General features: G+C 36.9%; 1 protein-coding gene across 1 annotated transcript in view; it reads left to right on the top strand.

The window, feature by feature from the left end:
• The window catches only part of LOC137636431 (beta-galactosidase-like), a 13887-nt gene extending 2471 nt beyond the window's left edge, over window positions 1–11416 (top strand). The window contains exons 3-14 of the mRNA XM_068368850.1: window positions 189–361; window positions 1312–1462; window positions 2840–2903; window positions 3190–3287; window positions 3861–4044; window positions 4319–4443; window positions 5637–5730; window positions 6382–6500; window positions 6950–7150; window positions 7720–7917; window positions 9648–9905; window positions 10257–11416. Of these exons, the coding sequence (XP_068224951.1) occupies window positions 189–361; window positions 1312–1462; window positions 2840–2903; window positions 3190–3287; window positions 3861–4044; window positions 4319–4443; window positions 5637–5730; window positions 6382–6500; window positions 6950–7150; window positions 7720–7917; window positions 9648–9905; window positions 10257–10472 (1881 nt within the window). The 3' untranslated portion in view covers window positions 10473–11416. The remainder of the gene's footprint in view (window positions 1–188; window positions 362–1311; window positions 1463–2839; window positions 2904–3189; window positions 3288–3860; window positions 4045–4318; window positions 4444–5636; window positions 5731–6381; window positions 6501–6949; window positions 7151–7719; window positions 7918–9647; window positions 9906–10256) is intronic.
• The last annotated feature ends 380 nt before the right edge of the window (window positions 11417–11796 follow it).

The following is an 11796-nucleotide window of genomic DNA, read 5'->3' as shown; positions in this document are numbered from 1 at the left end:
GCCCGGAAAGAAATATATATTTAAATATACAGCCAGACGGGAAAATTTGAAGCTGTTCCTCACATTAATTGGTTTGTCATTATCTTATTTGGTGTTGCATATCACTTGGAGGAAAAATACAGTTGTATCATTCCTCCGAGGTGTATCCCTACCGAGCGCTCATTCTAGACACATCTACTCCTCACCAGGCACAAGCGAGTAACCGAAGCTTTACGATCGATTACGAGAACGACCGTTTCCTGAAAGATGGCAAACCCTTCCGGTACATATCCGGATCCATCCACTACTTCCGCGTGTTGCCTTCGGAGTGGCGGGATCGTCTGAGGAAGCTGAGAATGGCAGGTTTCAACGCTGTCCAGACGTAAGTCGATTCTACGGTTTGGAGGATTTCCTGGGTTCAAGTCCCCACTTTTGCAATGTATTGCAGTTTTATGGGTTGGAAAAGGTTCATCATGATCACCTTTTTGTTTATTTCCTATTGCATAAATAAATGTACCCTTAGATGAAAAAAATCCCCTGTACAAAAAGGTCACCTCTGACCTCTATGATTGTAATCTCACATTATTATATTTGCCTACTTTTTACTGAACTTTGATGGTTGTTTTTCCGGTCCTATATAGCAGGGGAACCCTACTCTCTACAGGACATTCACTGTCATTTTATTTTGTTCGTTCAGTTGAAGTAGTTGCACAGTCGACATAATTCACCAATTGATATGATTCTAATAACTCACTAAATGCTAAAGCATCACTTTGCCCTAGATAGTTTTTTCCATCTGCAAGTGAAGGTTTCCATCCACCAAGGAAGGGGAAATTCGTTTAATTAGTACTTCTAATTTTATTTTTTCAGTAGATGGGAGTGACCAAAATTCTCTAGAATATAACAACAAAGAAATCATTGTGGTCACTGAATGAAAATTAGTGGCTCTGATTAACTAAATCTTCTACTAAATCCATTTACGATACCGTCCCATCATCCCTCAAATGGTCCATCACATAAAGTTTAAGGTTAAAGGTGTCTGGTTTCAATTCCAGTTTCATCTGAATAGATGCTCACCAGAACATCAGCTGGGCAAGCCCAACCCCCCACTGTGGTGCCCAACTACAGCAGTGGCCTCCCCGGTAAAAGGTTTAAACTCACAGTCCCGGGCTGGGACAGATCTTCTGCCATAGGAACGCTAGGCGAACACGTTACCACAGTACATTTTCCTTCATCAAAGTTCATATTACTTTTCAAAAACCTCATCAGAGTATTTCAGAATAGCTGGTTATGTAACATGCCTTCATCACTCATGAGTTTAACTTGTTGCAGTTACGTCGAATGGGCCAGCCACGAACCCGAGCCAGATGTTTACGACTTCAGTGGGATGTTGGACGTTGAGAAATTCATAAGCACTGCTCAAGAGGAAGACTTGCTCGTCATATTACGTCTTGGACCTTTTATAGATGCTGAGAGAGATATGGTGAGTATGCCTTGTGATGTTTAATACCAAGATTATTCTTACTTAAAGGTTGCACATGAGGGGTAGAGACCGAATACGATTCTTAGAACCGTTGCAAAATGGTCTACAGACTGAACATCAACACAAGATCTGCACTCAAACACCTTACATCCATGATAGCAGCATGGAAACCAGGCAGTGGCTGCTGATGACTTAGCATGTAGACCTATTTGTCATGCCAAATCTCCCCGTACCTAGATTGCGGAATTGATAAGGTGTCAGATTCTACCCATGAAATCCGTCAAGCCGTGAGTGGGACTTGAACCAGGGAGTCCCACATTTATGAAGGGTGTGTTGAGAGTAATGTGCATAGAAGTATAAACATATAATTTGTTTTCTGTTAACATAATAAAGTAAAGAAAGTTACGAATGGTGTTACATGGACATTCTAACAGTACTGTAAATGACCCTCATGACTGGCAATAGGTGATTAACTTTTGAAGATAAATAACACTGGTAACATTTTGCAGAAAAGAGACCCATGGTCTTCCTTCGTCTCTGGTTAAAGTTCTCGTGCTTAAGGGTACACGCAGACACACTATTCTTTCTGTTTCTTCATTTCCCTTCCTCACTGAGCTATTTTTCCTGTTGTAGCCCAGGGGCTTATAGCATCTTGCTTTTCCAACTAGGGATGTACCTTAGCTAGTAAGAATAAAAAAAATAAACTGCTCAGCTTGCTTGGAGATTTGCAGACTCCTAACACTCTTGATCATTATATTCTTTGCAGCTTTCATATCCTCAGTTGAAGTTTACTCCTGATAGGATGACATATAAATTCTATGTCTCTTGAGCTCTTACTACTTAGCTTTTCGACTTCGTTTTAAATTTCGTCTTGCTTCAATTTTCCAACTTTTTAAAAGAAAGGGTTTTACCCGAGTGTCTTAGAAATAGGGCCTAATGGTACAGTTAAATAATAATAATTATCTCTATGTTAAAAAAATGACACTTCACTTGGTGTACTGTTAGCATCACCATATATTCTTTACACCGTCCTTAGCTGCAACCATATTTTAGCCCTCTGTTTTACCTCTGTTTCACCTCCATTCTTCTACCTTGGTCTCACACGACTTTTAAGCTTTTCCTTCAGTTATACCTCAGCACTGAATGATCTTCACAGCTCCAGTCACGTATGACCAGGACTCCTTATTTAAGGAGTCCGGGTCATATGTATAAAGTGATAAATGTATGGTCAGTCAAGGTCATACTAGGAGGTCGAAGGTCAAGCAGTAATTTGTCACTGCTGGAAGTACTGATTCATTCCAAAATTACACTTAATTGTGTCTATTTATGCATTAAGAAAGAGGACTACGCAGTCATATGCATGCATTTCCATTGCAGGGGGGACTGCCCTATTGGCTGCTTAGGAAGAACCAGGACATGAGACTGAGGAGCAGTGACCCAAGTGAGTGGCCACTTCATTTTCCATTTTTCAGAGTAAGTTCATTTTGAAGACGATACGCGCAGGCTTATCGGATCTGATAGTAAATCACGGCTGCTTATAAATGTCTCCCAAGCCTTCTGCAAGTTTCATCAATTCTTAGTCCACATGAAAGCAGCAGTCTCAATTAGGTCTGAAAGTCATTTCATAACATGATATGTATATAAATTGCTATATACAGATCTGAGATATCTTTCTTTTCATTTACTATCTACTGTCGATGCAAATACATTTTGCTTTCCCTTCACAGCTTTCCTAAAGGAAGTCGACGACTGGTTCGTCAACGTGATGTTCCCAAAGGTCAAGCCGTTGCTGTACAAAAATGGAGGACCTATAATCATGATGCAGGTGGGAATTCATCATCATAGTGAGATGGTCTATAAATTTTTAGCTTATAAAGATTAAAATTAAAATAATTCATGTGATTGGTAAACCCAATAGAGCTTGGCAACAAATTTTTGTCTTGAAGCGTAGCGCCACATTCTACATAACCTATCCTAGGGTACGGTGACTCCAGACACTTGACCTATACTGTTATTGAATGTTGATATGCAGTGGGTCACTTGCCAAGATTTACCAGAAAAATATAAGCAAATTTCATGATGGATGCACAATTTTTTTAACATATTTTTGAATATATCATAATCATCTCCTACGCCAATTAACGCAAAGGACCTCATTTAGATTTCGCCAGGCGTCTCTATCTTGAGCTTTTAATTCAATACTTCATCCATCATCTCCTATTTCGCACTTCATAGTCCTCAGCCATGTAGGTCTGAGTCTTCTAACTCTTCTAGTGCCTTGTGGAGCCCAGCTGAACGTTTGGTGAACTAACCTCTCTTGGGGAGTGCGAAGTTCTTATTAGAACTTTGAATATATATTTAGTAGGATTTTTCTCATTCTCTTTCCATGTATATCTAGGTGGAAAATGAATATGGGAGTTACCCAGCTTGTGACTATGCTTACACTGCCCACTTACGCTCGCTATATCAAAAAGCATTTGGAGATTCTGTTCTCCTTTTTACAACCGATGGAGATGGGGTGGGCTACCTCAAGTGTGGAAAAATTCAAGATATCTTCTCAACTGTCGACTTTGGGCCTCAAGGTAAGTAGACAGACCACTAATATTCCATTCTCCTTTAAATATTTCACAGAGGGGACTGTAGCTTAATTTATTTCTTTTTATGAATAATCAATTAATCACTGATCCATCTTATAATCATGTCAAAGAATTTCTGATTTCATCCTAAGAAAAATTTGCCAGAAGAGTTTCAAGAAACTGAAGTTATGACAACACATAATTGCTTTGAACTATTCAGACAGCTGATTAGAAAACTAGAACCTTTAAACAAAAGCTTTATATAATTGTTTATTTGCAGCTGACTTAGAAAAAGCATTTGGTGCCATGAGGTTGTTCCAACCACATGGACCCTTGGTGAATTCGGAATACTATCCTGGGTGGTTAGACCACTGGGGAGAACCACACAGTACCGTTGATGGTGAGGTAAGTTAATTAATGAGTAAACTATAATTCGCATATAAGTTGTTCAAGTTCTGTTGGATGCATTGTAAAATATTCATAACCCAATGCATCAGTATTAAAAATTCCTTCATTAATGTTTTTACTGTCAAGAGTTTTTCTCAGTTGTTCTGTTATTTTCATTGGAATCCCATCTGGTCTTCTATTCCCCTTATCCACAACGTTCTGCCCCTTCCAGCTGGTTAACATTCTGCTTTACTTCCATACTTCTTTCCACCTATTCCTCTCCATTTCCCATCACTTGTCATAACCAGGCCCAACTATGACAGGAAAACTGTATGGCTGTTATCAATAGGTAAAATTTTAGGTACACAAATGTAACAACACTAATCTTGTTTACCTAAAATAGGTTGTTGCTACTTTAATTAATACCCTTTTAGTCATTGTAATTCAAGAATAAAGGACAGGGGAAAAACTTGTTATATTGTCTGTTCAAAATGTTTGAAGGACCAGAAGGAAGGCTGTATCATGACAAGTAGCATTAGTACATCTGAAAATGATTAAATTGGACTTATCTGAAGCCATAACTACCAGAGTAACTACCATTACAATGAGAAAAAAAAGGAGTACACTAAGAGATCAAAGTCCTTCATAGTACACTAAGAGATTTAAGTGCTTCATAGTACATTAAGAGATCTAAGTCCTTCATAGTATAGTAAGAGATTTAAGTCCATAGTACACTAAGATATCTAAGTCTTTCATAGTACACTAAGAGATTTAAGTCCTTCATATTACACTAAGAGGTCCAAGTCCTTTATAGATATGTCTTATTGTTATTGATGTTATGCATCATATTCCGTATCATCCTTTCAGTAATGCTACTTTTATTATGTTAAAGACCATAAATTTCAATTTTGTTCACCTTTTTGTTTGTTTTTGTTTTGAGCGACACCTGTTCCAAAGTTTCTTGTTTGGTTTATATCCGAGACGAGGGTTCTCCTACAATCTCTGAAGATAGATTCCCTCCTTAACCTTTATAAAGTCATTAAAAAATTTATTGCGCGTGTACTTCCAGAATGGACCCTGCTATACATTACAGTTTTAGGTTTCATCGGTTGAAGGTTATTCAATACTTTCAATAATATAAAAAACTAATTCTGGTGTGTTATTCATCTTGTAGTTTCTAGTAAAAAACAAAGAAATTTTTCCATTTACAGAAAGTTGCACAAGTTCTAGATGACATGTTATCGCTAAATGCATCCGTCAACATGTACATGTTCCATGGAGGGACGTCGTTTGGATTTGGTGCAGGTAAGACCAATGCCTTTTCATCCTTCTCCCGCTTCTACAGTCAACTTCACTCTTGAGTTTAATTACAAACACCAAAGATAAGCAATGAGAGCTTTTGTGCTGAGATTCACTGCCCTGCTTCAATTCGCTATTCAAGTGAATGGATTAAATAAAACCCACTGACTATTCCTTCAAGTTCTAACTTGGGATCGAAATTTAAAGTCTGCCCTGACATTACGACCCAAACTATTCCTTCCGGTTCTAACTTGGGATCGAAATTTAAAGTCTGCCCTGACATAACGACTAATTCTAAATTGGGATCGAAATTTAAAGTCTGCCCTGACATTACGACCCAAACTATTCCTTCAGTTTCTAACTTGGGATCGAAATTTAAAGTCTGCCCTAACATTACGACTAATTCAAACTTGGGATCGAAATTTAAAGACTGCCCTAACATTACGACCCAAACTATTCCTTCAGGTTCTAACTTGGGATCGAAATTTAAAGTCTGCCCTGACATTACGACTAATTCAAACTTGGGATCGAAATTTAAAGACTGCCCTAACATTACGACCCAAACTATTCCTTCAGGTTCTAACTTGGGATCGAAATTTAAAGTCTGTTCTGACATTACCACCCACACTAAATAAAACTCACTGACTATTCCTTTAGGTTCTAACTTGGGATCAAATTTTAAAGTCTGTCCAACATCCTACGACTACGATGCACCTTTGAACGAGGCTGGGGACCCTACCGAAAAGTACTGGTTGCTGAGAAACATCACTCAAAAGGTTTGTCTGGATTGTTTTTAAGGTGCGTTCATTACGGCAAACATCGAAACAATTCCTTCATAGAGTTTGATTAGTTGGTGTTTTAGGATTTGCTCATTATAGATGTTATTGATGAACTTCTTTCAGATGACTGGCTGAATGTGTTTAGAGGGTTTGTTCATTGCAGGAAAGAATCAGTAAAACTAACCAGCCCTTCACTTAACAAGTGATATAATTTCTAGAGGGGGAATAGTTCAAATGGGATAGCATATTCTCCCTGCATTAGACTGAGTATTTAAGGTCACTGTTCATTTCGTCTAGTTTTTCATTACAGCTCTACTGAATACTAAGTTTGCAGTTGGTTCTTCCAGTTATGTTCGCGTTTATAATTCTGAAACTATTTCTTTTAACAAAATATCATCATATCTGTGATTATGCAAATTAATAAAAACTTTTCTTTACCACTTTAGTATCTACCCTTACCTCCTGGAGATGTCCCACCACCATCACCCAAGTATAGTTACGGGGAGGTGAAGATGTCAATCTTGGGCAGCGTGTTGCAGCTGAAAACTATCCTACAGTCCGTAAGCGCTATGTGGCCTCTAACCTTCGAGGAACTGTCTGTCCCTAGCGGCCTCGTTCTCTACGAGACGGTAATTCCTTTCAGAACGGTGAGTGATAACGCCGACAGAAAGGCCTCAAAGTGCATGTACATACATCATCATCATCTCCTCCTACGCCTATTGACGCAAAAGGGACTCGGTTAGATTCCTCCAGTCATCTCTATCTTGAGCTTTCAATTCAATACTTCTCCATTCATCATCTCCCACTTTGCGCTTTATAGTCCCCAGCCATGTAGGCCTGAGTCTTCCAACTCTTCTAGTGCCTTGCATACAAACTAGTGCATGTATATACATATTAAGATAATTGTTATATCTAATTGTTGGTAAGATAAGAAGATTCTAGCGTAAACTTCAAAAGAGAACAGAAAGTAATGACTTGGGGTCCAAAAGATAATTTCTATCTAACTTTCAATACAAAATAAAAAGTTTTGTGAAACACACTGAGGAAAACAATTTCATTTTAAAAATCAGTATTTAGAAATAAGCACATAACTATCCAGTCCAAATTTTTATAAGATAGGAGAATGAATGTATCCAGCATTTAAATACGAAATATGATTGGCTATTATCACAGTATTGTGGAAAACTGAAAGTTTCTCTTTTTTTATCACTGACAGCCTGACCCTGCAAGACTCACCATCAGCGACGTACATGACCGAGGCTATGTCTTTGTGGATCAACATTATGTCGGGATGGTCTCCCGGGAGGCAAAGCTCTTCGACGTTCCCCTGCAATCTCTTCCTAATCAGACCCTTTCGATAATCGTTGAGAGCCAAGGACGCGTTTGCTTCGGTCCGGGTATCAATGATTTCAAGGTCAGTCTTGAAGAGCTAATACCTTACACCCTTTTGAATGTTTTAGGCTGATTTCTCTAACGTCAGGTGGTCAGACAGGGTAGAAGACACTCTTTAGTTATGGTAAGCAGCTCTCCTTGGAGGACACTCCAAAATCAAACCATTGTTCTCTAGTTTTGAGTAGTGTCATCGCCTCTGTACCATGGTCTTCCACAGTCTTGGGTTAGAGTTCTCTTGGTTGAGGGTACACACGGGCACACTATTCTATCATAATTCTCTTCCTCTTGTTTTGTTAAATTTGTTATAGTTTATGTAGGGAAATATTTATTTCTATGTTATTACTGTTCTTAAAATATTTTATTTTGCCTTGTTTCCTTTCCTTACTGGGATATTATGCCTGTTGGGGTCCCTGGGCTTATAGCATCCTGCTTTTCCAACTAGGGTTGTAGCTTAGCATTTAATAATAATAATAATAATAAAAATGATAATATAGGAAATATTTAATTTAATGTTGTTACTATTCTTAAAATACTTTATTTTTCCCTGTTTCCTTTCCTCACTGGGATATTATGCCTGTTGGGGTCCCTGGGCTTATAGCTAGTGGGTAGTAGAGAGTGTGTGATAAGTGGTCCGTGTTTTGTGCTCGTTCTGTGAGCATTAGTATTTCCTGAAGACTTAATGAGGCGTTTAAGTTTGAAAGATACAAATTCATCTATGTATTGAGGTATTAGGAAACTGTGTATCATGATGATTACAATCCAAGAATGGTAGATAATGTAGAACGAAGCAATTTGATACTGAGGCATCTATTTTTATTAGATATATTACTGCTTTATATTACAAAGTAAAATATACACTATGAGTAATTCTTACACATAAATCTCCAATAACTAAAAATCTAAATAATTAACTAAACATTTAACAATGATTAATAAATAAATGAATAAATAAACAAGTAAATAACTAAATAAATAACGAAATAAATAAATAACGAAATAAATAAATAACTAAATAAATAACGAAATAAATAAATAACTAAATAACTAAATAAATAAATAACTAAATAATTAACTAAATAAATAACCGAATAACTAAATAAATAAATAACTAATTAATTAACTAAATAAATAACTAATTAACTAAATGAATAAATAACTAAATACCTAAATAACTAACTAAATTACTAAGTAAATAATTAAATAAATAAATAAATAACTGAATAATTAAATAACTAGATAAATAAATAACAAATAAATAACAACAAATAAATAACTAAATAACTAATAAAAATAACTAGGCTAAACTTAATTTCTATAGGATCACACTACTGCATACTGGTAGTAAGTTGCTCTTTCAAAATTACATTACACTGTATGATTTTTTTTCAATTAAAAATAAAGAGCTATTTTCCTGTGCAAGATTAAAAGAGTTCAATGTCATGGCTAAGGGTTATTTCAGTGTCTAGCCCTAGCTGCATTGCTTTATGCTCTTTGCTTCTCATTGGTTCTCATTGTCTCTTATCACCAAATTCTCCAATTTCTATAAGGAAATCTGCCATCGATTTCATCTCAGTTAAGGACCATTCCTTTAGAAGAGCCCTGAGGAAGCATAAAATATTCAGTGATCTCCGCACGAGATACTTTTGAAACTATAAAAGCCAAGGGAAGAACAGCTGAGCTATGCATTAACGTTGAATGCTATTATATTCCGTAGGTCTTAATCCACTATCACTTGTTTTATATGTTCCACAGGGTTTAACAACAAAGCCAACCATTGAAGACCGTGAGCTGAAAAACTGGAGGATGACCCCTATCCCAGTCACTCATACAAAACGGCTGTCATCAGCACTGGATAATCTTGAGGAAACGTTGGCACAACAGCTCCTGAGACACACCCAATTACAGGGTACTCCTCAGGGAGGGATGTCTTTCTACAGAGGGTCGTTTTCTATTCCAAAAGATGCAGCTCATCCTCAGGATACTTTTCTCAAATTAGATGGATGGAGAAAGGTTAGTTCGCAATGTCTTCGAGAGATTATAGATTGTTTTCAGGGGAATTTTGTTCAAGAGATGGGCTGTATGAGAGAAGTATCTCTAGTCTTGGGTATTGCCATAGCCTCTGTACCATGGTCTTCTCTTGCTTGAGGGTACACTTACACTATTCTGTTTCCTTATTACCTTTCCTTGCAGGGCTTTTTTCCCCTGTTGGAGCCCTTGGGCTAATAACATCCAGCTTTTCCAACTAGGGTTGTAGCTTAATTAATAATGATAATGATAGTAATGATTAATTTGTCTATTTTATTAATAAACATGACCATGTCTATTACTTTATTCATGTTAAACCCACTTATCATATTTCAGGGAATAGTTTGGGTGAACGGTTTCAACCTGGGTCGTTACTGGCCAGAAGTCGGTCCTCAAGTGACCCTCTACGTTCCTCGAGGAATCCTGAAGACAGGAACTAACTCCATCTATCTGCTAGAGCAAGAAGTTTCTCCGTGTGCCTTGTCATCAAAATGCGTTGTAACTCTCCAGGACACTCCTGAGATTGCGGGACCAACTCCTTTCTCGGAATGATTCATAGATTGTATGAAGCCGTGGGATTGTGGAACTAACCTCTTTTTACAGAATGTTATTAACTAAATTAAAACTATTGAACCTAACTTGCAAGTAAGTTAAATGGGTTAGATGGGATTGCTCAACTATGCCCTTTTTTCATTTGAGTTGTTAACTAACTAAAGAAGTCTGCTGAATCAAGACACTTTTCTATAAAGTTGAATAAATAAAATTTCCAGACAAAGGCCCCTTTAAGAGAATTTGCTCACTAAATAGTATTGCAAAGAAAGTACCCATTTTAGGATAGTTATTAAATATATGAGATTACAGAGCCAGGCTACATTTTATACTAAAATAAATGAAATTACAGTAGACTAGCTATGTAACTGACGACTGTAACAGAGATTGGAACCAGAGTAACCCATTACCAGAACAGGACTGCAAAACCAATCCTCTTTTCAGAAAAAAAATTGAAAAAATAAAATTTCCAGACCAAGTCCCCTTTCAGAGATATTGCTCACTAAATAGTATTGCAAAGAAAGTGCCCATTTTAGAATAGTATATGAGATTACAGAGCCAGGCCACATTTTATACTAAAAATAAATGAGACTAGCTACTGACTACTGTAACAGACTGGGACCAGACGTCTTTTCGGAGTAACCCATTAACAGAAAAGGACTGCAAAACCATTCCTCTTGCCAGAATATTCCAATAAATAACAGCGACATTCCGCGTTGGAAAACAACATTTCAAAGTTCAAAGCAAGAAATGCAGAAAGAACTCGGGAATATCACCATATCAACTAGCTTAAGAACAATCACAATTTCTTTGAATGCTTCATATATGGAAGTGATTTTGAGTGCTAATTGTTGGTGTCTTTTTATTATTACATTAAGGTGTGACTTACTATTCATAAAATTATAGCATACACTACAGGTACTAAGGAAAGATTTATAACAAAAATACTAACAGCATTTCATTATCCAGACATTTTTTTTAAGCTGGGGTCAAATGACCATTTATATTTTCTGTTCGGAAAAAGCCTCTTCATTCTTTGTAGAGGGACCATAAACTCTAACAAAACAAGAGGAAGAAAAAAAAAAGATGGAATTGTGCCTGAGTGCACCCTCAAGCAAGAGAACTCTAATCCAAGACAGTGGAAGACCATGGTACAGAGGCTATATATATATATATATATATATATATATATATATATATATATATATATATATATATATATATATATGAACTATATTCTTTCCTCATAGCCTCATGTCCTCTAACCTCCCCTCTCTATCCTGGCTGCTACCCACCATAGTTTATCCACTACCAGGTGCTTAATTTT

The sequence above is a fragment of the Palaemon carinicauda genome, unplaced genomic scaffold (genome assembly GCF_036898095.1).
Source record: "Palaemon carinicauda isolate YSFRI2023 unplaced genomic scaffold, ASM3689809v2 scaffold297, whole genome shotgun sequence".
Taxonomy (NCBI): domain Eukaryota; kingdom Metazoa; phylum Arthropoda; class Malacostraca; order Decapoda; family Palaemonidae; genus Palaemon; species Palaemon carinicauda.
The sequence above is the reverse complement of the archived record's forward strand: the minus strand, read 5'-3'. Positions and strand labels throughout refer to the sequence as shown.